Source organism: Delphinapterus leucas, chromosome 11, assembly GCF_059928025.1.
Source record: "Delphinapterus leucas isolate spDelLeu-1000000601 "Yukka" chromosome 11, BTC_Dleu_Yukka2, whole genome shotgun sequence".
Lineage (NCBI taxonomy): Eukaryota > Metazoa > Chordata > Mammalia > Artiodactyla > Monodontidae > Delphinapterus > Delphinapterus leucas.
In genome coordinates this window covers 68,436,333-68,463,573 of record NC_143139.1, presented here as the reverse complement: position 1 = coordinate 68,463,573, position 27,241 = coordinate 68,436,333, and the positions used below count along the sequence as shown (strand labels likewise).

General features: G+C 34.4%; 1 protein-coding gene across 1 annotated transcript in view; it reads right to left on the bottom strand.

Moving 5' to 3' along the window:
* Positions 1-27,241, bottom strand: part of LRRIQ1 (leucine rich repeats and IQ motif containing 1) — a 196,710-nt gene that overhangs the window by 119,983 nt on the left and 49,486 nt on the right. The window contains exons 12-13 of the mRNA XM_022552414.3: positions 24,704-24,777; positions 21,305-21,398 (exon numbers count right to left, since the gene is read on the bottom strand). Coding sequence (XP_022408122.2) covers positions 21,305-21,398; positions 24,704-24,777 — 168 coding nt within the window. The remainder of the gene's footprint in view (positions 1-21,304; positions 21,399-24,703; positions 24,778-27,241) is intronic.

Genomic DNA, 27,241 nt, shown 5'->3' with positions numbered 1-27,241 from the left:
AAAGCACTGAGCTGATCTCCCTGTGCTATGCAGCTGCTTTCCACTAGCTATCTATGTTACGTTTGGTAGTGTATATATGTCCAAGCCACTCTCTCGCTTTGTCACACTTACCCTTCCCCCTCCCCATATCCTCAAGTCCATTCTCTAGTAGGTCTGTGTCTTTATTCCTGTCTTACCCCTAGGTTCTTCATAACATTGTTTTTTCTTAAATTCCATATATATGTGTTAGCAGACGGTATTTGTCTTTCCTTTCTGACTTACTTCACTCTGTATGACAGTCTCTAGGTCCATCCACCTCATTACAAATAGCTCAATTTCCTTTCTTTTTATGGCTGAGTAATATTCCATTGTATATATGTGCCACATCTTCTTTATACATTCATCCAATGATGGACACTTAGGTTGTTTCCATCTCTGGGTGACTGTAAATAGAGCTGCAGTGAACATTTTGGTACATGACTCTTTTTGAATTATGGTTTTCTCAGGGTATATGCCCAGTAGTGGGATTGCTGGTTCTTATGGTAGTTCTATTTGTAGTTTTTTAAGGAACCTCCATACTGTTCTCCATAACGTGTTGTTGGATTCTCTGCTAATAATCTGTTGAGGATTTTTGAGTGTATATTCATCAGTGATACTGGTCTGTAATTTTCTTTTTTTGTAATATCTTTGTCTGGTTTTGATATCAGGGTGATGATGGCCTCATAGAATGAGTTTGTTGGTGTTTTTCCTCTGCTATTTTTTGGAAGAGTTTGAGAAGAATGGATGTTAGCTCCTCTCTAAATGTTTGGTAGAAATCACCTGTGAAGCCATCTGGTCCTGGACTTTTGTGGGAAGATTTTTCATCACAGTTTCAATTTCATTACTTGTGATTGGGCTGTTCATATTTTCTATTTCTTCTGCTGCAGTCTTGGAAGGTTATGCCTTTCTAAGAATTTGTCCATTTCTTCCAGGTTGTCCATTTTATTGGCATAGAGTTGCTTGTAGTAGTCTTTTAGGATGCTTTGTATTTCTGCGGTGTCTGCTGTAACTTCTCCTGTTTCATTTCTAATTCTAATGATTTGAGTCCTCTCCTGCTTTTTCTTGATGAGTCTGGCTAATGGTTTATCAATTTTGTTTATCTTCTCAAAGAACCAGCTTTTAGTTTCATTGATCTTTGCTATTATTTTCTTTGTTTCTATTTCATTTATTTCTGCTCTGACCTTTATGATTTCTTTCCTTCTACTAACTGCGTTTTGTTTGTTCTTTTAGGTGTAAGGTTAGATTGTTTATTTGAGATATTTGCTGTTTCTTGAGGTAGGATTTTATTGCTATAAACTTCCCTCTTAGGACTGCTTTTGCTGCATCCCATAGGTTTTGGATCATCGTGTTTTCCTTGTCATTTTTTCTAGGTATTTTTTGATTTCTGCTTTGATTTCTTTAGTGATCTCTTGGTTATTTAGTAATGTATTGTTTAGCTTCCACGTGTTTGTGTTTTTTACATTTTTTCCCCTGTAATTGATTTCTAATCTCATAGTGTTGTGGTCGGAAAAGATGCTTGATATGATTTCGATTTTCTTAAATTTACTGAGGCTTGATTTGTGACCCAAGATGTGATCAATCCTGGAGAATGTTCCATGCGCACTTGAGTAGAAAGTGTAATCTGCTGATTTTGGATGGAATGTCCTATAAATATCAATTAAATCTATCTGGTCTATTGTGCCATTTAAAGCTTGTGTTTCCTTATTAATTTTCTGTTTGGATGATCTGCCCATTGGTGTGAGGTGTTAAAGTCCCCCACTATTATTGTGCTACTGTTGATTTCCTCTTTTATAGCTGTTAGCAGTTGTCTCATGTATTGAGGTGCTCCTATGTTGGGTGCATATATATTTATAATTGTTATAGCTTCTTCTTGGATTGATCCTTTGATCATTATGTAGTGTCTTTCCTTGTCTCTTGTAACATTCTTTATTTTAACATCTATTTTATCTGATATGAGTATTGTTACTCCAGCTTTCTTTTGATTTCCATTTGCATGGAATATCTTTTTCCATCCCCTCACTTTCAGTTTGTATGTGTCCCTAGGTCTGAGGTGGGTCTCTTGTAGACAGCATATATATGGGTCTTGTTTTTGTATTCATTCAGCGAACCTGTGTCTTTTGGTTGGAGCATTTAATCCATTCATATTTAAGGTAATTATCGATATGTATGTTCCTATGACCATTTTCTTAATTGTTATGGGGTGTGTTTTTTGTAGGTCCTTTTCTTCTCTTGTGTTTCCCACTTAGAGGAGTTCCTTTAGCATTTGTTGTAGACCAAGTTTGGTTGCGCTGAATTCTCTTAGCTTTTGCTTGTCTGTAAAGCTTTTGATTTCTCCATTGAATCTGAAGGAGATCATTGCCAGGTAGAGTTATCTTGGTTGTAGGTTCTTCCCTTTCACCACTTTAAATATGTCATGCCACTCCCTTCTGGCTTGTAGAGTTTCTGCTGAGAAATCAGCTGTTAACCTTTTGGGAGTTCCCTTGTATGTTATTTGTCGTTTTTCCTTTGCTGCTTTCAATAATTTTTCTTTGTCTTTAATTTTTCTCAGTTTGATTACTATGTGTCTCAGCATGTTTCTCCTTGGGTTTATCCTGCCCGGGACTCGCTGTGATTCCTGGAGTTGGGTGGTTCTTTCCTTTCCCATGTTAGGGAAGTTTTCAACTATAATCTCTTCAAATATTTTCACTGGTCCTTTCTCTCTCTCTTCTCCTTCTGGGACCCGTATGATGCGAATGTTGTTGCATTTAATGTTGTCCCAGAGGTCTCTTAGGCTGTCTTCATTTCTTTTCATTCTTTTCTCTTTATTCTGTTCCGCAGAAGTGAATTCCACCATTCTGTCTTCCAGGTCACTTATCCGTTCTTCTGCCTCAGTTATTCTTCTATTGATTCCTTCTAGTGTAGTTTTCATTTCAGTTATTGTATTGTTCATCTCTCTTTGTTTGTTCTTTAATTCTTCTAGGTCTTTGTTAAACATTTCTTGCATCTTCTCGATCTTTGCCTCCATTCTCTTTCCGAGGTCCTGGATCATCTTCACTCTCATTATTCTGAATTATTTTTCTGGAAGGTTGCCTATCTCCACTTCATTTATTTGTTTTTCTGGGGTTTTATCTTGTACCTTAATCTGATACATAGACCTCTGCCTTTTCATCTTGTCTATCTTTCTGTGAATGTGGTTTTTCCTAACCATTTTCTTGTAAAACACAAATGGTAAATTCAAGCAGTTGGAAACTTGGGCTGGGAATAAATAAAACACTGCATTATGAGGAGAATATTATCAGACACACTCTTTTATTTTACTTTTTTTAAGTTTTTGACTGAGTTGAGTGTTTTTTGCTGCACACGGGCTTTCTCTAGTTGTGGCGTGCAGTGGCTACTCTTTATTGCAGTGTGTGGGCTTCTCATTGTGGTGGCTTCTCTTGTTGTAAAGCACAGGGTCTAGGTGTGTGGGCTTCAGTAGTTGTGGCACACGAGATCAGCAGTTGTGGCTCATGGGCTCTAGAGCACAGACTCAATAGTTGTGGCTCATGGGCTTAGTTGCTCCACAGCATGTGGGATCTTCCCGGACCAGGGCTTGAAGCTGTGTCCCCTGCATTGGCAGGCAGATTTTTAACCACTGCGCCACCAGGGAAGCCCAGACACACTCTTTTAAAAATAAGATAATTAAAATAATTTTACCAAAAGTTGCTGTTTATTTCAGAAATAGGTGTGAATTCTGATTGTTTCTCAGTGAAATACAGTGAGTCGAGGGTTAAACCAAAATAAAAGTGGTGGTGATTACCCCATATTACACGATCTGGAAAATCTAAATTTATGATATTTCTCCTTGAGTCTTAATAAGGATTATAATAAGAATCTCCCAGATATGAGCAAAAGTCTTTATCAATTTAAAAGGCCAACGCTATGAAAAACCAGATCAGAAAGCAAGAGTGGTCCACCAAGCCCAGCCACCTCGAAGTACTTCCCAAGCCTTTCACAAGAAGAGTGTGTGGGCTTATTTTTACAAGGCTATTGATGATCACAGGGGCAAAATAAACTTCTTGAATGAGTAAAACTTCTTACTAAAAAACTAACAATTCCCATGAGGAAAACTACAAATCAGTGACAGAAGATACCAAAGACTAAATAAATGGAAAGATGTCACATGAAAAAAATCTTTGTGGATAAGAAGATTCAATACTGTCAAGACGTCAGTTTTTCCCTACTTGATCTATAGATAGAACACAATTCCAACTAAAATACCAGCAAGATATTTTGTGGATATCAAGAAATTGATTCTAAAGCTTATACGAAGAGGCAAAACAAGCATATAGCCAACTTAATTTTGAAAGAGAAGAAAAAAGTTGGAAGAATGACACTAGTTGACTTCAAGATTATCTGTGAGGCTACAGTAATCAGGATAATGTGGTAATGGCAAAAGAATAGTCAAGTAGATCAATGGAACATAAGAGAGAACCCAGAAATAGACCCACATAATACAGTAAACTGATCTTTGACAAATGAGCAAAAGTAATACAATGGAGAAAAGATAAGTCTTTTCAACTACTGGTGCTAGAACAACTGAACATCGCCATGTACAAAAAAACAAGGAATCTAGACATACAGACACAGACCTCTCACCTTTCACAAAAATTAACTCAAAAAGGATCACAGACCTAAAAGCAAAATGTGAAAACCTAAAACTCCTAGAAGAAAAAATAGAAGAAAATCTAGATGACCTTGGGTATGGTGATGACTTTTTATATACAATACAAAATACACATCTAAATTATTAATGAGTTGAATTTCATTAAAATTAAAAATTCCTGCTCCTAGGGACATTGTCAAGTAAATGAGATGATAAGTCATACACTGGGAGAAAGTGTTTGCAAAAGACATATCTGATAATTGACTGTTATCCAAAATATGAAAAGAACACTTAAAACTCAATGATAAGAAAATGAATGTCTTGGTTAAAAAATGAGCCAAACTCCTTAAAAGACATCTCACCAAAAGAGATATAAATATGACAAATAATCATTAATGAATTGCAAATTATAACAACAATGAGATACTACTACCTACCTATTAAAATGTCCACAATCCAAAACACTGATAACGATGTGGGGAAATAGGAATACTCATTAAGTGTTGGTGGTAATGAAAAATGGTAGAGACACTGTGGAAGATAGTTTGGTGGTTTCTTACAAAACTAAACATATTTTTATCATTTGATCTAGCAATCAGGTTCCTTGGTATTTACCCAAATGAACTGAAAATGTATGTCCACACAAAAACCTACCCACACGTTTATAGCCGTTTTATTGGTATCAGCCAGAACTTGAAAGCAACCAAGATGTCCTTCAGTAGGTAACTGATAAACTGTGATACATCCATACAATGCAATGTTATTTAGCATTAAAAAGAAATGAGCTATCCAGCCATGAACAAACATAGAGGAAACTTAAATGCATATTACTAATTGGAAAAAGCCAATCTGAAAAGGCTGTATGTTGTATGATTCCAACTGTGTTACATTCTGGAAAAAAAGCAAAACTATGGAGACAAAAAGATGAATGGTTACTAGGGGTTAAAGTAGAGAGAGGGATAAAAAGGCAAAGCACAGAGGAGTTTTAGGGCAGTAAAACGATTCCATATAATACTATACGGTGGATGCATGTCATTGCACATTTTTCAAAACCCATAGAATGTAGAACACCAAGAGTGAACTCCTATATAAAACTATGGAATTTGGGTGATAATGATGTGTCAATGTAGGTTCACTGATTGTTAAAAGTGTACTTCTTTGGGGCTTCGCTGGTGGCGCAGTGGTTGAGAGTTCGCCTGCCGATGCAGGGGACATGGGTTCGTGCCCCGGTTCGGGAGGATCCCACCTGCCGCGGAGCGGCTGGGCCCGTGAGCCATGGCCGCTGAGCCTGTGCGTCTGGAGCCTGTGCTCCGCAGCGGGAGAGGCCACAACAGTGAGAGGCCCGCGTACCGCAAAAAAAAAAAAGTGTACTGCTTTGGTGTGGGTATTTACAGTGAGGGGGGCTGTACATGTGTGGGGACCAGGGGTATGTGGGAATTCTCTGTTTCAGAGAATTCTGCTCAATTTTGCTGTTAACCTAAAATTTCTCTAAAAAATAAAATTTATTCATTAAAAAACAAGCAGTTCCTAAACACTAAATGAAGGATGGGAGGGTAAGATTACTAAAATACTAAGAGTTAAGAAGGCAAAGCCCTAACAACAGTTATTCCTTTTACCTAGACTGTATAGTCAGGACTGGTATATCTATTTATGCAAACACAGTTGTAAAATATAATTTAATTATTTTTTAATGGAGGAAGTGGTCCATTAAGGCAAAAATGCATAAGGCCAACCAAGATCATAATGCATCCCTGTGTAGAGTTATGATCTTGGTAGCCTTGGTATTAAATAAAATAATCATCAGAGAGGTACAAATACAAATACATTTTGATGAAACAAAATAGAGGAATACCACAGTTTTTCATTTACTGAGGACACAGTTGACTAGCTCTCTACACCCTTCCACCACTCCAGAAATGATGCTTTTTTTTTTCTTACAGATATTTAATAAGGAAAGAGAGAAAGGATTAGATTTGGTTCTTCAGGGTAATTATCAGATGTTTTACAATGTTAAGAAGCAGACAAAAGCTTAATGGTTTGCTAATAAAGAGTTAAAGCTATTAAGAAAATTTGAGCCCATATATTTTGAACTTTTTAGGAGGCTTGAAGCTAGAAATGCTTGCCAAATCAAAAACTACCTACCATGTTTACCACAAAGGGTTAAATAAATGGCATATATTGTGTTTCTGCTTACATTCATTTTAAGATATGGTTTGAAAGCAGGATGCTACATTAAGATAATATCTATTCACCACAGGTGATGAGGTAATCAGAGGTGTTCACCTCAGAGGTACAATATTAAATATAACATGAAATCTTTAACTGAGGCTCTCATCAAGGCAAGGAAATATTCCACCCTACCAAATAATTTATTACAGTACTAAGGAACCTACACTGTATTCTAAATCTTTACCAAAATACCCAGTGTCAAGGTTTCTTCAAGACATGACTGTAATGTCAAAATAACTTATTTATTTATAATTATAAAATGCCAGGTATGAAATAATGATTTTTGAGATGTGATAATAAAGGGTATTGAAAGTTAAGACTGCATTGGTGTTCATCCAGCTTAAAAAAGATTCTCTAATTCTATTACTGGTCCTGTTTCTTCAAAGTAAATTTCCTACATTATAGAAGATCAAATAAAATACTTTAATAACTTGATGGAAATAGTTCTTGAGAATAGCCAACAGTTCTAATTCTTTGGGTACCAAGTGAATTTCTACCTGGTACCTTGGTCTCCAGAGTGGACCTGACTAGCAGAAGGAATGAAGTGTGCCAGTGACAGCCTCTAATGTTTGAAAAAGGTATGTCTTATAAGGAAAATTAATAAAGCATATTACCTTATTATAAGTTGGATTTCTTAGCAGTTAGGTAAAGCTGATTTTCTTTTCTTCTAGTGTATAACCATTTCAGTACGCTTTTGTGTGTACAAAACTTTTTACCAGGATGGTGGCCCCACAGTGGTAGTGCAGATGCAGTAACACCTGTGAGACACTCTTGAGTGGTCATCTTTCAGGTCTCAGTTTGGCTAAATGAGGAGGTGTCAGGAAAAAGGAAGGCAATACTCATGTTGCTAACATGAGAACCTCAGGGTCCAACACATCTACCCCTTGTGTTAGTCACTCTCAAAATTCATTGAGATGAGAATTCAAGCTAGATCCCTATGTGTGCCTCCAGCCCTGAAGGGTAGTGTTTCTGAAAGGACTGTCCTTGAACTACTGTATCAGTGGTACTTGGGGTGCTTTTTAAAATGCAGAGTCTTCAGCTACACATAGACCTCTACTGGCAGGTTCAGGGGAATCTGTATTTTTAAAACATAGTCTTTCTTGTGCACCTTAAAGAGTAAAACCACTATATTGGGAAGAAAATAGACCTCAGCACATTATGCTAAAATCAGAGATGATCGGGTTTAAAGCAAAAAAAAAAAAAGAAACAAAAATAATTCTTAAAGAAACTCTGAAATTCAAATCATTTGCAAATTGTCCTAAATTTAAAAAAAGGCTTGCATGGAAGCTTATACCATAGTCTATATATCAATAATATCAGAAGAATTTGCTAAAACAAGGGATACTGTGGTCCTGGGCAGTTACATTCCAATGATATGTCACTGATTAACATTGCCATTGGTTTTATATAAATGCTGTGAACTTTTTAAAGAAAACTATTCCTGTAACTCTAAAATTAGAGAGTACATACCAAATAAATAAATAGCTTTCTACTCAGAAATAATTGATGGTTGGAATAAAGAGCCATTTTAACCAAATAATCTAATATAATCCAAGAGGCAAAAATATAAGAATTTGCTTTATCAGATTAAGGAACAGATCAATATTTTACCACAAACATTTTACCTAGTAAAAAAAGGCTTATGCTCCAGACAACCAAGTAATGAAAAATAATTTCAAAGGTAATACAGGACATTAGAGTTCTTTCTAGGTGTTGCAACTGGCATCATGTGGAAGCTGTTGAGATGTTAATTGACACGGATCAGCAAAATGATAGTTTTATCATCAAATGCTATATTTTTGACATGGTTATTGATATAGATATCATCAAGTATAATATTTTAGCTACACACAATAGTTCTAGAGAATGTGGGTCAACAGTGCTTGAATTTTTACATTTGGAATATTTTGATATTACACTCATCACCTTTACGTTAAAAGTTCCCAGTTTATTTTAGTCACAATATTTTGAACTTCTTTGGATGTAAAAATTTAGTTTGCTTGGATCTTCAAGAATACGACAGTGTCTTCAAATTTGTGAATCACATAATAAATATCCAGATTGGAGTTGGTGTTTTATTTAAACATTTTTTTCTTAAGTCTTTTTTTTAAGGAACAATAGTCAAATTTGTATAAGTTAGTAGTGCATGAATTGGCCTTAAATTCAAATGCAGCCTTATAAAGAGCCTATGATAAATATATTAGAAAGCACTGTAACAAGTTGATTCATGTTCAGAATGAAGTATAAGGACACTGTGAGATCTCAGCCTTAGTTTTTCCAGCTGGGCTCCTCCTAGTCAAGGGCTGAATCAATATTTCATTTAGTGAAAACTTCCTGGTGAATATTCTGTCACTTAAGAAGCTCTATTAATCATTAATGAATGAAACACATTCCCAAAGGAAATTCCAAACTGAGTCTGTGGATTAAGTTTTAAAAAGAGATTTCTTTTAGTACATCAGTTTTGTTCGTGTTATCACTGGCTAGACATGAAAGTAAGAAGCCAATTGGGAAAATCTATAACTAATCCCTTCGTTGGTATCAAGGGGTTATGTAAAGTTCATTGGAACATACTGGTTAAAGTCTGAGTTGATCCTTTCATTAACAAATCCATATTTTATAGATTACTAGATTTGAACCTCTTTAGATAAATGAATTTCTTCTTAAAATTATGAAAGCTGCATTAGAGCAACTGATCTAAGTGAAATTTGATAGGTAAAATTTTCAAGTTGCTATTAGTCTAGTCCATAAAAGTTAACTTAAACATAGAAATTGTAATAGCTAAATAATTGTATATATAAATACTACCTATTCTCTTTCAGTATTGATTATTTCCAATTAAATATTTTCTTTAAAACTATAAAGTATATATACTTAGTAAGGGTAATAAAATGTGAATGTTTATCTTTATATATGTATTACAGTGTTATATCAATAGGTTTTACCAGAAGCACATTTTATTCAATAAAATAGTGCTTATGCTTTCTACAAACAAAATAAAGAAAAATAAATAAATTGAAAGGTTAATCAGGACATAGGTTTGTTTCTAGTTGTTGCAACTTGCAACATGGCAGCTGTTCAGATGGTAACTGATACCAGATCAGCAAAAGAATTCATGTCCTATTTGCCCAACACCTAATAGAAAAACCATTGCCCCCTAAAGAACTTGCTCTGAATAATGGGCACAGCTGCTATTTTTATTTGTCACTGTATGCCAACTATATAACTTGTTCTATAGAATTACTTGGGAAACTCTCTAGAAACAACCCATCAGACATTTTCATTATAAATAATATCACCTGCTAAGCAGTCTTTCAGACATGATTACACTCTTCTCTTTGTATGGGAAATTTCACTCTAAGATCTGGTTCCTAGAAATGAGGACCCAAAACTTGGGGGATTAGTGCTTTAAATCTCAATGTAAGAGAAGCACAGCCCTAGAATGTGAGCTAGTGCATCTGGATGGGGACCTTGACTGCTTCTATTCCAGAAAAGGGAGTCCTTCACCAAGCTGGTAAGAGGTCTAGAAACATATCTAGGTGGCCTTTTCACATATGCACACAAAATCCTTAAATAGTTTTAATTTCTGATCACCTTATGATTTGACATTAACTAATAGTTGACATTTCCTATAATAACTTTTCCTAAGATCAGCTTCTCAGGCAACTTGGAGAATGTGATAAATACTACGGTTCCCTAGGAGTCTGAGGACTCCAATTTTAGAACTGCAGATACTGATAATTACTGCAAATCAACAATAATATAGATTTTCAATTTATAGAAAATAACATTTTCAATCACTAAAATAAAATTGAATAAATTCAATAGAAAAATTAGAGGGGCTGAAACATGCATTTTTTCAAGCTTTTACACATTATAATGTAATTAAATTCAGTAATGTATTCCTCCAACAAATAATTTTGGGTGTCTACAAGGCATACAAGGACTCTAAACTATAAGGACCTGTACAATAATCTGGGGTCACTTCTACTACTTAATTTTAGCCATTTTTTAATGCTTGGATTTTCATTTAATTTGGCTACTTTCCCCTAATCTCTTGTCACTTTTCTACTAAAAACAAGCTTCCCCAAATACTATTTTCATTTTCATACAACTATTCAAAATTTCTCTATAGCTCCTTAAAAATAATGGCTAGCATTATCAAGTATGCTTTCTGACAGGCACTACTGTAAAGTGCTGTCATGCGGTAACATATTTATTCCTCATAGAGACTCTTGGTATGTTCAGTAAATACTCTGTAAAATGAGAATGATAATTACAGAACCTAGCTCAGCTGCTGTGAAATGAAGGAATATATATAGGTACTTAGCCCACTCTCTGACACACTGTAAGCATAAGTACTTGATTTCTTACTTCTTTCCAATGGTATTCCCACTATACCCACTTTACTTGAATAGACTGGCCTTCTAACAGAGCCTAACTTCATCTTTCACATTCCCTCCTTTTTTGGATATTTCCTCCATCAGAGGTGCTTTCTTTTCTTTTAATTTGGTTTTCCTTTTTTTTTTAAATTTAATTTAATTTATTTAGTTTTTGGCCACGTCGTGCAGCATGTGGGATTTAGTTTCCCAACAAGGGATTGAACCCGTGCCCCCTGCATTGAGAGAGCAGAGTCTTAACCACTGGACCACCAGGGAAGTCCCTGATTTTCAGTCTTACCAAACTTTTGAGGTTTAACTCAAAGTTTGCCTCTTCAGCGCAGGCAGTTTTCCCTGGTCACATTAAATTAAGATAATATTTCCAAATTTCTAAAGCATATCTCTTGCCTACAATAATCATCTGACACTTACATTTTATTAGGTACTAAAATCTAATAGTTAAGAGCACAGATTCTGGAGCTAGACTGCATGGATTTGAATCCTGGGTCTTTGACTTGCTAGCTGTGTGAAACTGGGTAGGTTACTTAGCCTTTTGGGAACTCAGTTTTCTTAAGTATAAAATGGGGACACTAGGTTGCTATTTCATCAGGCATATTGTGAGGACTAAATGAGAATGATGAGAACGATGTTGGGCACAAAGTCAATGCTGTTTCAGTGTTTGTTACCATTAGTTTTCATGGTTATCATTTTTGCATACATTTTCTATCCCTAACAAGATTATAAAAATGACTTGAAATCATGGGTTACATTGAATTTCCCTTATAATGTCTAACATGTTAGGACACTGGTTGCACATAGCAGGCATACACTAAATACTTGGTGATTGAATAAGAACCCATATATAGTCTGGTAGGCCTAGTAATAGAAAATAATAGATTTTTGTGTGCTTACCGTGCTCTAGGAATTGTTATCAACAAGATATGTGCATTATCCCATTCAAATCTAATGGCTATACCATAAGATAGGTACCATTTTTATCCTCATTTTACTAATGAAGATTCAGAGACACAGAAAAGTTAAGTTACTTGCCCAGGATCACAAAATCACAAAACACGGGGCAGGAGGAAGATGTCCTTGTTTAAAACCACAATGATTTCCAAACTTTAGCGCACATTGAATCACACAAAGGGCTTGATAAAACACAGATTACTGGGAATCATCTGCTAGCTTCTGATTCAGTGGATCTGAACAGTGTTCAAGATTTTGCATTTCTAACAGGTTTCCAAGTGATGACGAAGCTGCTGGTCTGGGGGATACACCTTTAAGAACTACTGCACTGGGTTATACTCTTTCCTTCATGCTATACAGCTTAAATTGCACTTAGAAACAGATGTTTCTAAACTAGAAGTTGACAGGTTCTGTTCTAAAACATGTGGAAACATACCAGGTTTCCCTAAAAAACACTGTAACATTAGAAATTTATGTGGAAACTGAGCTTTAAAGAAAAAAGAAAGAAAAATAGATTTTCTGGCAAAAAGATAATAACTCCTCTGTGATACTCATCAATGAGTAGCAAATCACACAGGTGTTTGACTTGGTGTAAAAATGCTACTGTTTTCTTAACTAAACATCAATTAACAAATTCAAGAAGCCAATACATCTAGAAAGAGAATGTCACAGGTTTGCAGTGACCTTAGACAAGGGAGGGAACAGCGACTACTCCCTAGACTCTCTTATCTTTTTCTACAGGTAGATTAAGTCAGGTAAAGGAATTTTAAACATAATCAGATCATTGGTTCTTCTGTAAGATACCTTATATTCCTCTGAAGTACTCAGAAAAACAAGGATCTTCCTGGCTATGGCCACACCTCACAGGGAAACCAAATCAGGGGAAAGAGTCAACTGCTTCTGCCCTAGGACTGGATGTCACAACAACCTTTTCTTCAGTTATTCATTTCTCCCTGTCTATATTGTATTCATAAATTATTTTTACTACCTGGTCAAACTGATAAGACTTGCTGACTTAATCCAAACTTAAGATCCTGAAATAGATTTTCCTACCTGAATTTTAGTAAATGGTTGCCTTTCCCTACACTTAGCATGTTGCCAAACACACCTTGCAAAATTAGGCTACAAGCCCTGTCCATTTTGGCTTGTTCTGCCTTGATGTATCTATGACCTGATATGATACAAATGTCAAATGTACAATAAATCATATTAAACCATCTAACAAATGCATGCTGCTGGACATAAAAAGAGATAAGAGTTCAGGCCATAAACATCACCAGTACTAGAAAATTCCAAAGTGGATATATGCAAATTTTTCAGTATACTGTGATTTAATTCACCTAGACCTGGTAAATGAGTCTGAGGATGTGTGAGAGAAAAATCACTTAAAGCCAAGGGAAAGAACAAGTGGGAAGCAAAAGGCAGAAAAATTACAGGAACTCACATGAGGATGGGGATAATTCTCATCAGCCAAAGTTGAAAGGATACATATAAGAGACATTGGGCAGAATGCTCAGAAAGTTGGTACCATAGTAGTGGGGCTAAATTAGCACTAGTCTGAAGATTTCTTTGAGACTTCCCTAACAGAGCTTAAAAGGAAGTTTTGAAAGTATCTCACTAATTCCAAGTAATGTAGCTGCTGCACGTGAGAAGCAAAATATATGTTATTTAAAGAAAAAAAAAACAAAGTTAAGAAATCAACAAGTATAAAATTTTAAATGTCCAGACTACAACCAAAATTGACTGGGCATGCAAGAAGTAGGAAAATATGACCCAGAATCATAAAAAAAAATCAATAAAAATAGACCTCAAAATGATAGAGATGATGAAATTAACAGACAAGGGTGTTAAAACATCTATTATAATATTATCCATATGTTCAAGGTGATTCAGGAAAATATGACCATGATTAGGAGAAAAATTGTAAATGTTAAAAAATAAAGGAAACGTCTCGAAATGAAAATCATATCTGATCTGAACTGAAAAACAGTCTACATGGGATTAAACAGCAGAGGAGCTATACAGGAAGAAAATATCAGAGAATTTGAAGACATAGCAATAACCAGTAAGACTGAAATACAGGCAGAAAAAAAGTATAATAAATATAAGAACAGAGCAATAGAGACTTCTGGGATATACCAAGTGGTCTAATACTGATGAAGTTAGAGTCCTAGTAGGATAAGATAGAACAAAATATTTGAAAATTACTAGCCAACAATTTTCAAAATTTTATGGAAACTATAAATTCACTGTATCTGAGAGGTTCAGTAAATCCTAAACATGGATGGACCTAGAGATTATCATATTAAGTGAAGTAAGTCAGACAGAGAAAGACAAATATCACATGATATCACTTATATGTGGAATAAAAAAACGATACAAATGAACTTATTTACAACACAGAAATAGACTCACAGACATAGAAGACAAACTTATGGTTCCCAAAGAAGAAAGACAAGGAGGAGGTATAAATGAGGAGTTTGGGATAAATAGGTACACACTACTATGTATAAAGTAGATAAACATTAAGGACTTACTGTATAAGAAAGGGAACTATATTCAATAACTTGTAATAACCCATAATAGAAAAACATCTGAATACTCACACTCACACATAACTGAATCATTCTGCTGTACACCTGCAACTAACACAACATGGTAAATCAACTATACATTAAATAAAAAAAACTTAAGCCAATAAAAAACAAAAAATCCTAAGCAGAGTAAATTTATATAAAAGTAACCAAATCACATTATAATCAAATTGCTGAAGACCACTGATGAAGAGAAAACCTTAAAAGTACTCAGAGACAGAGGAATGAAAACATGAATGTTCATAGACTTCTCATCAGAAACAGTGAGAGTAGTAAGACAGTGGAGAGACATTTTTAACAATTGGAAGAGGGGACTGACCACCCAGGGGCATAAGGTAATTTTTCAAAGTGATAAAAATATTCAATAACTTGATTGTGGTGGTTTTTACACAATATTCATACTCATAAACGGATACTCAAAATTGATAAATTTTATTATATGTAAATTACTTCCAAAAATGTGATTATACAAAAGATGAAGCTTAACTTGAGGAAAATGGTGTTAGCATAATTTCAGAGTTTCAGATTAGGGAATTTTTTTAAAAAGAAAATTCATTAAAAAAAAAAATCACAGAGCAGAAGCAAGAAGAATTACAATCCTGCAGCCTGTGGAACAAAAACCAGATTCACAGAAAGACAGACAAGACGAAAAGGCAGAGGGCTATATACCAGATGAAGGAACAAGATAAAACCCCAGAAAAACAAATAAATGAAGTGAAGATAAGCAACCTTCTAGAAAAAGAATTCAGAATAATGAGAGTAAAGATGATCCAGGAACTCAGAAAAAGAATGGAGGCAAAAATCGAGAAGATGCAAGAATGTTTAACAAAGACCTAGAAGATTTAAAGAACAAACAAACAGAGATGAACAATAAAATAACTGAAATAAAAACTACACTAGAAGGAATCAATAGCAGAATAACTGAGGCAGAAGAACGAATAAGTGACCTGGAAGACAGAATGGCGGAATTCACTGCTGCAGAAGAAAATAAAGAGAAAAGAATGAAAAGAAATGAAGACAGCCTAAGAGACCTCTGGGACAACATTAAACGCAACAACATTCGCATTATACGGGTCCCAGAAGGAGAAGAGGGAGAGAAAGGACCTGAGAAAATATTAGAAGAGATTATAGTCGAAAACTTCCCTAACATGGGAAAGGAAATAGCTACCCAGTCAAGGAAGTGCAGAGAGTCCCATACAGGATAAACCCATGGAGAAACACTCCAAGACACATAGTAATCAAATTGGCAAAAATTAAAGAAAAAGAAAAATTATTTAAAGTAGCAAGGGAAAAACGACAAATAACATACAAGGGAACTCCCAAAAGGTTAACAGCTGATTTCTCAGCAGAAACTCTACAAGCCAGAAGGGAGTGGCGTGATATATCTAAAGTGATGAAAGGGAAGAACCTACCACCAAGATTACTCTACCCGGCAAGGATCTCATTCAGATACAATAGAGAAATCAAAAGTTTTACAGACAAGCAAAAGCTAAGAGAATTCAGCGCCACCAAACCAGCTCTACAGCAAATGCTAAAGGAACTCCTCTAAGGGGGAAACACAAGAGAAGAAAAGGACCTACAGAAACAAACTCAAAACAATAAAGAAAATGGTCATAGGAACATACATATTGATAATTACCTTAAACGGGAATGGATTAAATGCTCCAACCAAAAGACACACACTTGCTGAATGGATACAAAAACAGGACCCATCTATATGCTGTCTACAAGAGACCCACTTCAGACCTAGGGACACATACAGACTGACAGTGAGGGGATGGAAAAAGATATTCCATGCAAATGGAAATCAAAAGAAAGCTGGAGTAGCAATACTCATGTCAGATAAAATAGATATTAAAATAAAGAATGTTAAAAGAGACAAGGAAGGACACTACATAATGATTAAGGGATCAATCCAAGAAGAAGCTATAACAATTACAAATATATATGCACCCAACATAGGAGCACCTCAATACATAAGGCAACTGCTAACAGCTATAAAAGAGGAAATCAACAGTAACACAATAATAATGGGGGACTTTAACACCTGAATTACACCAATGGGGAGATCATCCAAACAGAAAATTAATAAGGGAACAAAAGCTTTAAATGATACAATAGATAAGACAGATTTAATTGATATTTAGAGGACATTCCATCCAAAAACAGCAGATTACACTTTCTTCTCAAGTGTGCACGGAACATTCTCCAGGATAGATCACATCTTGGGTCACAAATCAAGCCTCAGTACATTTAAGAAAACTGAAATCATATCAAGTATCTTTTCTGATCACAACACTATGAGAATAGAAATCAACTGCAGGGAAAAAAAAGTAAAAAACACATGGAGGCTAAACAATACATTACTAAATAACCAAGAGATCACTAAAGAAATCAAAGCGGAAATTTAAAAATACCTAGAGACAAATGACAAGGAAAACACGATGATCCAAAACATATGGGATGAGGCAAAAGCAATTCTAAGAGGGAAGTTTATGGCAATACAATCCTACCTCAAGAAACAACAAACATCTCAAATAAACAACCTAACCTTACACCTAAAGGAACGAGAGAAAGAAGAACAAACAAAACGCAAAGTTAGTAGAAGGAAAGAAATCATAAAGATCAGAGCAGAAATAAATGAAATAGAAACAAAGAAGACAATAGCAAAAATCAATAAAACTAAATGCTGGTTCTTTGAGAAGATAAACAAAATTGATAAACCATTAGCCAGATTCATCAAGAAAAAGAGGGAGAGGACTCAAGTCAATAAAATTAGAAATGAAGAAGGAGAAGTTACAACAGGTACCGCAGAAATACAAAGCATCCTAAGAGACTACTACAAGTTACTCTATGCTAATAAAATGGACAACCTGGAAAAAATGGACAAATTCGTAGAAAGGTATAACCTTCCAAGACTGAACCAGGAAGAAATAGAAAATATGAACAGACCAATCACAAGTAATGAAATTGAAACTGTGATGAAAAATCTTCCAACAAACAAAAGTCCAGGACCACATGGCTTCACAGGTGAATTCTATCAAACATTTAGAGAAGAGCTAACACCCATCCTTCTCAAACTCTTCCAAAAAACTGCAGAGGAAGGAACACTCCCAAACTCATTCTATGAGGCCACCATCACCCTGATACCAAAACCAGACAAAGATACTACATAAAAGAAAATTACAGACCAATATCACTGATGAATATACATGTAAAAATGTAAAAAAAAAAAAAATCCAACAACACATTAGAAGGGCCATACAACATGATCAAGTGGGATTTATCTCAGGGATGCAAGGATTCTTCAGTATACACAAATCAATCAATGTGATACACCATATTAACAAATTGAAGAATAAAAACCATATGATCATCTCAATAGATGCAGAAAAAGCTTTTGACAAAATTCAACACCCATTTATGATAAAAACTCTCCAGAAAGTGGGCATAGAGGGAACCTACCTCAACATAATAAAGGCCATATACAACAAACCCACAGCAAACATCATTCTCAATGGTGAAAAACTGAAAGCATTTCCTCTAAGATCAGGAAAAAGACAAGGATTTTCACTCTCACCACTATAATTCAACATAGTTTTGGAAGTCCTAGCCATGGCAATCAAAGAAGAGAAAGAAATAAAAGGAATACAAACTGGAAAAGAAGAAGTAAAACTGTCACTCTTTGCAGATGACATGATACTATACATAGAGAATCCTAAAGATGCCACCAGAAAACCACTAGAGCTAATCAATGAATTTGGTAAAGTAGCAGGATACAAAATTAATGCACAGAAATCTCTTGCGTTCCTACATACTAATGACGAAAAATCTGAAAGAGAAATTAAGGAAACACTCCCATTTACTGTTGCAACAAAAAGAAATAAAATACCTAGGAATAAACCTACTTAGGGAGACAAAAGACCTGTATGCAGAAAACTATAAGACACTGATGAAAGAAATTATAGATGATACAAACAGATGGAGACATATACCATGTTCTTGGATTGGAAGAATCAATATTGTGAAAATGACTGACTCCACTACCCTAAGCAATCTACAGATTCAATGCAATCCCTACCAAATTACCAATGGCATTTTTTACAGAATTAGAACAAAAAAATCTTAAAATTTATATGGAGACACAAAAGACCCCGAATAGCCAAAGTGGTCTTGAGGGGAAAAAAAAAGGAGCTGGAGGAATCAGACTCCCTGACTTCAGACTATACTACAAAGCTACAGTAATCGAGACAATATGGTACTGGCACAAAAACAGAAATATAGATCAATGGAATAGCATAGAAAGCCCAGATATAAACCCACGTACCTATGGTCAGCTAATCTATGACAAAGAAGGCAAGGATATACAATGGAGAAAAGACAGTCTCTTCAATAAGTGGTGCTGGGAAAAATGGACAGCTACATGGAAAAGAATAGAATTAGAACACTCCCTAACACCATACACAAAAATAAACTCAAAATGGATTATAGACCTAAATGTAAGACCGGACACTATTAAACTCTTACAGGAAAACACAGGAAGAACACTCTTTGACATAAATCACAGCAAGATCTTTTTTGATCCACCTCCTAGATTAATGGAAATAAAAACAAAAATAAACAAATGGGACTTAATGAAACTTAAAAGCTTTTGCACAGCAAAGGAAACCATAAACAAGACAAAAAGACAACCCTCAGAATGGGAGAAAATATTTGCAAACGAATCAACAGACAAAGGATTAATCTCCAAGATATATAAACAGCTCAAGCAGGTTGATATTAAAAAGCAAACAACCCAATCCAAAAATGGGCAGAAGACCTAAATAGACGTATCTCCAAAGAAGACATACAGATGGCCAAGAAACACATGAAAAGCTGCTCAACATCACTAATTATTAGAGAAATGCAAACCAAAACTGCAATGAGGAATCACCTCACACCAGTTTGAATGGGGATCATCAGAAAATCTACAAACAACAAATGCTGGAGAGGGTGTGGAGAAAAGGAACCCTCTTGCACTGTTGTGGGAATGGAAATTGATACAGCCACTATGGAGAACAGTATGGAGGTTCCTTAAAAAACTAAAAATAGAATTACCATATGACCCAGCGATCCCACTACTGGGCATATACCCAGAGAAAACTGTAATTCAAAAAGATGCACCCCTATGTTCATTGCAGCACTATTTACAATAGCCAGGACATGGAAACAACCTAAATGCCCATCGAAAGATGAATGGATAAAGAAGATGTGGTACATATATACGATGGAGTATTACTCAGCCATAAAAAGGAATGAAACTGAGTCATTTGTAGAGACGTGGATGGATCTAGAGACTGTCTTACAGAGTGAAGTAAGTCAAAAGAGAAAAACAAGTATCGTATATCAACGCATATATGTGGAACCTAGAAAAATGGTACAGATGAACTGGTCTGCAGGGCAGAAATGGAGACACAGATGCAGAGAACAAACGTATGGACACCAAGTGGGGGAAGTGGCAGGGGGGGCAGGGGTGGTGGTGGGATGAATTGGGAGATTGGGATTAACATGTATACACTGATGTGTATAAAATTGATGACTAATAAGAACCTGCTGTAGAAAAAAAAAATTAAAAGAAAAATACAATCAAGGGACTTCCCTGGTGGCTCAGTGGGTAAGAATCCACCTGCTAATGCAAGGGACACGGGTTCGATCCTTGGTCCGGGAAGATCCCACATGCCATGGAGCAACTAAGCCCATGCACCACAACTACTGAGCCCATGCACCACAACTACTGAATCCCGCGCACCTAGGGCCCATGCTCCGCAACAAGAGAAACCACTGCAAGGAGAAGACCGCGCACTGCAACAAAGAGTAGTCCCCGCTTGCCTCAACTAAAGAAAGCCCACATGCAGCAATGAAGACCCAATGCAGCCAAAAATAAATAAAATTAAAATTTTTTAAAAAAAAATCACAAAATTTTTTTTTCTTTTACATCTAGGTACTGCAATATTCAAAATAGAGGCATGAATTCATATATACTTATAACACATACTTTAACAGACACCAACTTTCTCTGTTAAGAAAATAAAACAAAATCAAATGGCTGCTGAGCCTGCATGTCCGGAGCCTGTGCTCCACAATGGGAGAGGCCACAACAGTGAGAGGCCCGCGTACCACAAAAAAAAAAAAAAAAAAAAAGTAATTCCCAGCAAATGTCTTTTCTATAAACACAAAACCTAAGTTGACATCATACTAAAAGTGTCACATAATCCATGGTATGGATCAAAATTGTCATTTCAAATTTGTATTAGTTCATACATGTACAAAAATGATTTTAGGTAGAAGATATTTTTTAAAGTATTTTTACAAAACTGTTTTGTTTTGAATATCTTTTAAATTATTTTTTATTAACTTTTCCCAAGTAATTAGTATACACAGAACAATTTTCATGGAACTGTGTTCTCTGCAACTATAATAAAGTATGTACATAGGGTGCAACATTGTTTCTTTACCTCCAGTTTATTTCTTGAAGAAGTGGGTTTCCAGTGAGAGACAATTCATGGAGAGAAAAGCATGCATCAAACCACCTTAGGGCACTTGTAAGATCTATAGAAAATAAACAACAAAAATTATTATGAAAGTTATCACAGATAAAGAAAAATAATCATAAATCAATGACCATTTTATTTATGGGTTAGCTATTAAAGAAACGCAACAAAAAATATTTATTTTGCAGAATATGATATGCTTTTAAAAGGAGACCATATTAAGAACATAGACTCTGCTATCAAAATACATATTTCTACCATTTAGCCACTGTGTGAATTTATGCAAATAATACAACTGCTTGATGATTCAGGTTCATCTCTATCTCATAGGGTGAGGATTAAATGAGATAATGTATGTAAAGGGCTTAGAGCAGTTTGCCCCAGATTGCAAACACAAAATCTAAAAAAGTAAAATCAAAAGTAATAGGATAGTGGTAAAATTGAATGTATGCCTAAACAGAATTATATTTATACTTTCAAAAGTAAAAATAGTAGGTCAATCTAGGATACATTAAGAGTAATTTATACCAGAATTACTCTCCCACAGAAAACAATCATAAAACTGAGCAATAAACATGAAGCACCTGTTTTTAAGCCTCACTCAGAGAAAAGGGAAACACACATGGTGAGCTGACAATCACAATGGTTTTCTGCCTAAATGCATTTTACCTTAGAGCAAGAAAGTAGAAACCAAGCAAAGAGGCTGTTTTGCTGAGTGAGGAGGCAAAGTTTAGATGTGAAGCTGGAATTTATGGTGAAAAGTTCTGAGAAGAAGCTGTGTGTGCATATGCTCCGGGGAGGAAATTGGGGGAAGAAGTCTATGTGAGGATTTGCCGCAGGTCCTTGGAGTGCTAGGAGTTACAGGCAGGGCAACACTCTGAAAAACCTAGCAGAGATAACCTGCTATCAGGCTAACAGCCGAATGATGACATTATAGTTCATGCAGCAGTGAAAGACATTGGAATTTCAGCCCCGTCAGATGAGACTCAACTGAATAGCTCAGAGATTCAGCTAAAATCCAGAAAGAACATGCATTAGGAGTGAAGACAATGCCCTGGGGTAGGGGCACGCACTGAGAGGTGAAAACTAAAATGACTTGTCCTAGGAGGGAATGAAATTAAGTCTGACATCAACAAAATTATCCACCAATACTTTAACTGCCTGCCAGAATTACACTTAATACCCTTTAAAAGGAAGACAACAACAGCCAGACTCAGCAAACTGTACTACGAACAATGTTCAACATATAGTTAAAAATTATTGGACATAAAAAGAAATAGGAAAATATGACATCATTAAGAGAAAATCAGTTAATAGGGACACATCCCAACATAGGCAAAATGTAAATCAATTTTTTGACAAAGACATCAAAGTCATTCAATGATGAAAATAGTTCGTTCAACAAATGTTGCTGGAACAGTTAACTAAATATCCATATTAAAAACTGAACTCATCCTCTACTTCAAACCTTTCATAAAAAATAATTTGAGGTGGATCACAGACCTAAAAGTAAAAACTTAAAGTATAAGACTTCTTTCTTTCTTACAAGAAAGTAAGAAAGCATAGAAAATCATCTCAATCTGGAGGTAGAAAAATATTACAAAGGACACAGAAAGCAAAAACTATTAAAAATAATAAAGTTTCACCAAAATTGAAAACTTCTGCTCATCTAAAGATATCATTAACAAAATTAATAGGTAAAAGAGGGACTGGGAGAAACATCCACAAAACATGTCTGACAAAGAATTTCATCCAGAATATATAAAGAATTTATTGAAATCAATAAAAGGCAAATAAGTAAATTTTTTAAATGGTAAGACACATGAATAGACACAAAAGAATATATAGAAATCATCAATAAATACATGCAAAGAGGTTCAATATCATTATCCATCAGGGAAATGCAAACTAAAACCATAATGAGATAACACAATGAAATACTAAAAACCCTGTAAGAATGGAGCGATTGGAACTCTTACACATCACTAGCGGGGAAATAAAATGTTACAACTATTTGGAAAACAGTTTTAACAGTTTCTTATAAAGTTAAACATGCACCTACTCTATTATCCAGTAATTACACTCTAAACATTTACCCAAGGGAACTGAAAACATGTGTTTACAAAAATATTTGTACAAGAATTTCCACAGGAACTTTGTAATCACAGTAGCCTCAAACAGGAAAAAATTAAAATATCAATAAACAGGATAATGGACAAAGTGTAATATATTTATACAAAGGACTACACTTCAGAAAAAAAAGACTACCTTTACAAACAACTGAACAACTGATGTGGTGGAATGTCACATGAATGCCAAGCAAATACTATTTGATCTCATTAATACAAAGATGTACAACAGTCAAATTTAACCTATGGTGACAAATTTAGAACTGTGATTGTCTCTATGAGGGGACTGGCTGAAAATGGGGATGGGGAAATTTGGGGGGAGGGACTGTTTAACCAAATCAATTCATCATTTTTTAATTTAATAAACTTTTAATGGATGTCTGGTTAGGAGTCAACAACTTACACAAGTTTGTTTACTTATCTTCATTAGGCTATTCATTTCATAGGTAAAAGATATATGAATTTTAAATAAGAATATAATTCTGACATTTTCCCAGGTTTACCAGAAAGATATGGAAGTAATATGATTTTAAAAGTGGAGAGAAATTTTTAATTAAATTATTTCACCACACATTTGAAGGAGTTTAGAATACACAGCACCTCAGTACACCATTCTGGCATTTTGACTATTTTGAGTTAAAGGCACTTAAAAAAGAGCAGATGCAAGGGCCCTCTGACCTTCCTTCTTTTTCTTCAAAGCAGGAGATTAAATTCCTCTGTGAAAGATATTCGACCTATACCAGAAGCAAAGGGACATTCTCATCACAAGGACAGGAAGTCCAGGCCAAGAGATATGTATACAAACAAACCTGTTAAACTAGCCTTTGTTTCCTAGTCACTTTTCCATCCAATTAACTACCTTAGCCCAAGCCCCTCTGCCTCATCACATTTTCACAATTTACTACTCTTTGTCCAGCTCACTATGTAAGTTCAACTCTGATTGCTTCTTGGGGTCTTTATTTTCTTGTGAGAACTCCCATGTACATGTTAAAAAAAAAAAAAAACAATTATAACTTATATTCTCTTTTTCTGTTTATCTGACTTACATCAGTTTCATTCTCAGGCTTAGCCTGAGAAGGTAGAGGAAATTTTTCCTGCTCTACACCATTTTGTATAGATATGTTATTTGTAAATGCCATTAACTCATCTACCCAAAACAACGCCTTACCATACTTGGAACAGAAACTCAAAAGCCTATTATTTAAAAAACAATTATATATTACTATAAACTTACCAGAAAGACAATTGTTGCTGACATCTAGTTTTTCCAAAGAAACAAAATGAAAAAGTGGTATGATTTTTGTCAAGCTGAAAACCAAAATGAAATTTATAAAAATTTTAAATTGGAATGTTCTTAATATTATTGATGTAATTATATATTTATATAACACAATTATATAATGTTATAGATTATAAATTTGGCAGAAATGTATAACTATATACAATTGCATTTTCACAATAGAATACAATAATATAATCTTTACTAACAATACTTATTAAAAATGCAGTAATTATAAGATTTTAAGTATTTATTCTATAATGAAAGATTTATTTCTAAAGAGAAGTTATCATGGAATTGCTAGTATCAATCATAATTATCATGAAGCTTAATGTGTACTTGGTACTTAAATAAAAATAAATGGGTTTTTTGTTGTTATTGTTTTATCTTTGCATATGGCCAAATTTACACAGAATTCATACTTTCTATGTATTTTTTTTCTGGCTCAAACATTTAACAAACCATTAAGAGGTAAAAACATAAAAAATATGTATTTTTACTCTTTAACAATATAACTTTAATTAGAGTCACTAGTTTTGTTTCTAATTTAAAGAAGGTTTCGCTTACTAGATTAAAAGTATTATAAATCCTGTAAGTGCACAAGGTTACACTGGGGTTATTTTTAAATTGGAAATATGCATTTAAGGAACACATAATAGAAATTGTTTTCTATTGATAGAATAACTTAAATTTGGCAGAAATATACTAATTTTTAAAATTAATACTCATTAAAACAAGCATGTTCAAATTCTAATAATAATAAACTTTTCTACTACTTTTAAAAGTTTCTATCATTTTCGAAGATACAATTGTCATTAAGACCCCATATTCAAACAAGGAACATAAGTGATACTGAAAATACTCACTTTATTGGTAACAAAAGCTATGAAGGGAAAATTAATTTTAGTTTTATTTACATTTCCAACTAAGACAAATTTACACTTACTTTATTACATAATATCACATTACCCCAGCTATTTGGCAATAAAAATTAAGCTAGTTCATCTAAATCTTTAAACAAGATAAAAATTACTTTCTATAAAATATATTTTCATCACAAATACAAAACTAATCTGAACTAATCCCCTCTATAAATGTTGAAGATCCATATATGTTCAAAATATACTTCCACTAAATGAGTATTTCTGGTACAAAAAAGAAAAAAAAAGTATGCATTAGTTTCCACTTCTACTTTCTTGGTTTTTTTATATTGTCCCTCCAGTTTACCTGGAAGAGATTTTTACATCTTTATTTCTACCAACACCCTGCCATGGTAGGAAAAAAAAGAAGTACTATTATTCTAAGATCAGAAGCTTACAGGATAATACTGTGACTGGAAGCCTCATGGCACAAAGCCAACCCTTGTACTGACATTAACTCCTCTCCTGTATTATCCTGTTCTGCATTAGAAGAGAGACAGAAGGTGCTACTGATGATAAAACAGACTAAATAAGGAGTCTGGAAGACCTCTCTGATTGTAGCCAATCCTAAGTACAATATTACTATTTACACTACCTATATAACACTGCTTCTTAAAAACAATTTCCAGGGGAAAAATCCAAGGTAATAGAAGAAAAAGTGATCAAATATTGGCCATTACATTTGCATATACAGTTCATTATTTGTACACACACTCTTTAATAAAAAATTTACTGAAATGTCACATGTACACTGAAAAAGAAACTTAAAACTTTGTCAATACGTAATTAGTGCATTCAAGTCCTAATTTTGTGACATTTCCTATTCACGCATTCTAGATCATTACTATAAGTAAGAAATTTAAGTTATTTAAGTGAAAATACAATTATAATAAATGTATTTATTAAAAGAAAATTCTTATTTCTTTTTTACTGTTAGTATATTTCTAATGCTAAATCTTTACCCTCCTACTAAATGGATTTTGAAAGATTAATAGATAATGAGTTTTTCTTTTTTCAGAATATCTCATGTTTTTAACCAATAAGTTATATGGCAATATTTGGTAACATATAGGTTATATGAAGACATTAACTAAAAATAACCAATAAAGTTTTAGAATTAAAAATAAAAATTCCCTTTGCAAAAATAAAGTATTTCTTCAGGTGAAGAAATATTTGGTTTGACCACATATTTTTCATAATATCGAAATTTTGCCTTTTCAGATAACCATGCTTTTAGAATCATGCTCCTTTTTGGAAATTTTAATCAAGAAAACTGGCTATTTATTCACCACTAGGATGGTAGAAACCTAATAGTAGAATCGTTTTTATTTTAACCTCTAGAACTTTTCCCTTTACTGACATTCTGTGTATATTTTTTCTAAGAAAATTCAAACCAGAAAGACAAAGGACATTAGAGAAAACCTAATACCATTTGACCTTGTCACATTAGCCCTGGGCATAAAAAAGATATAAATTTCAAAGACGACAAAAAGCAAAAGATTTGTACAATGAGCAGCCAATGGGTAATAGTTTCCACTTTCTGCTCCTACTTAGAGTCTCACTGGAAGTAGAA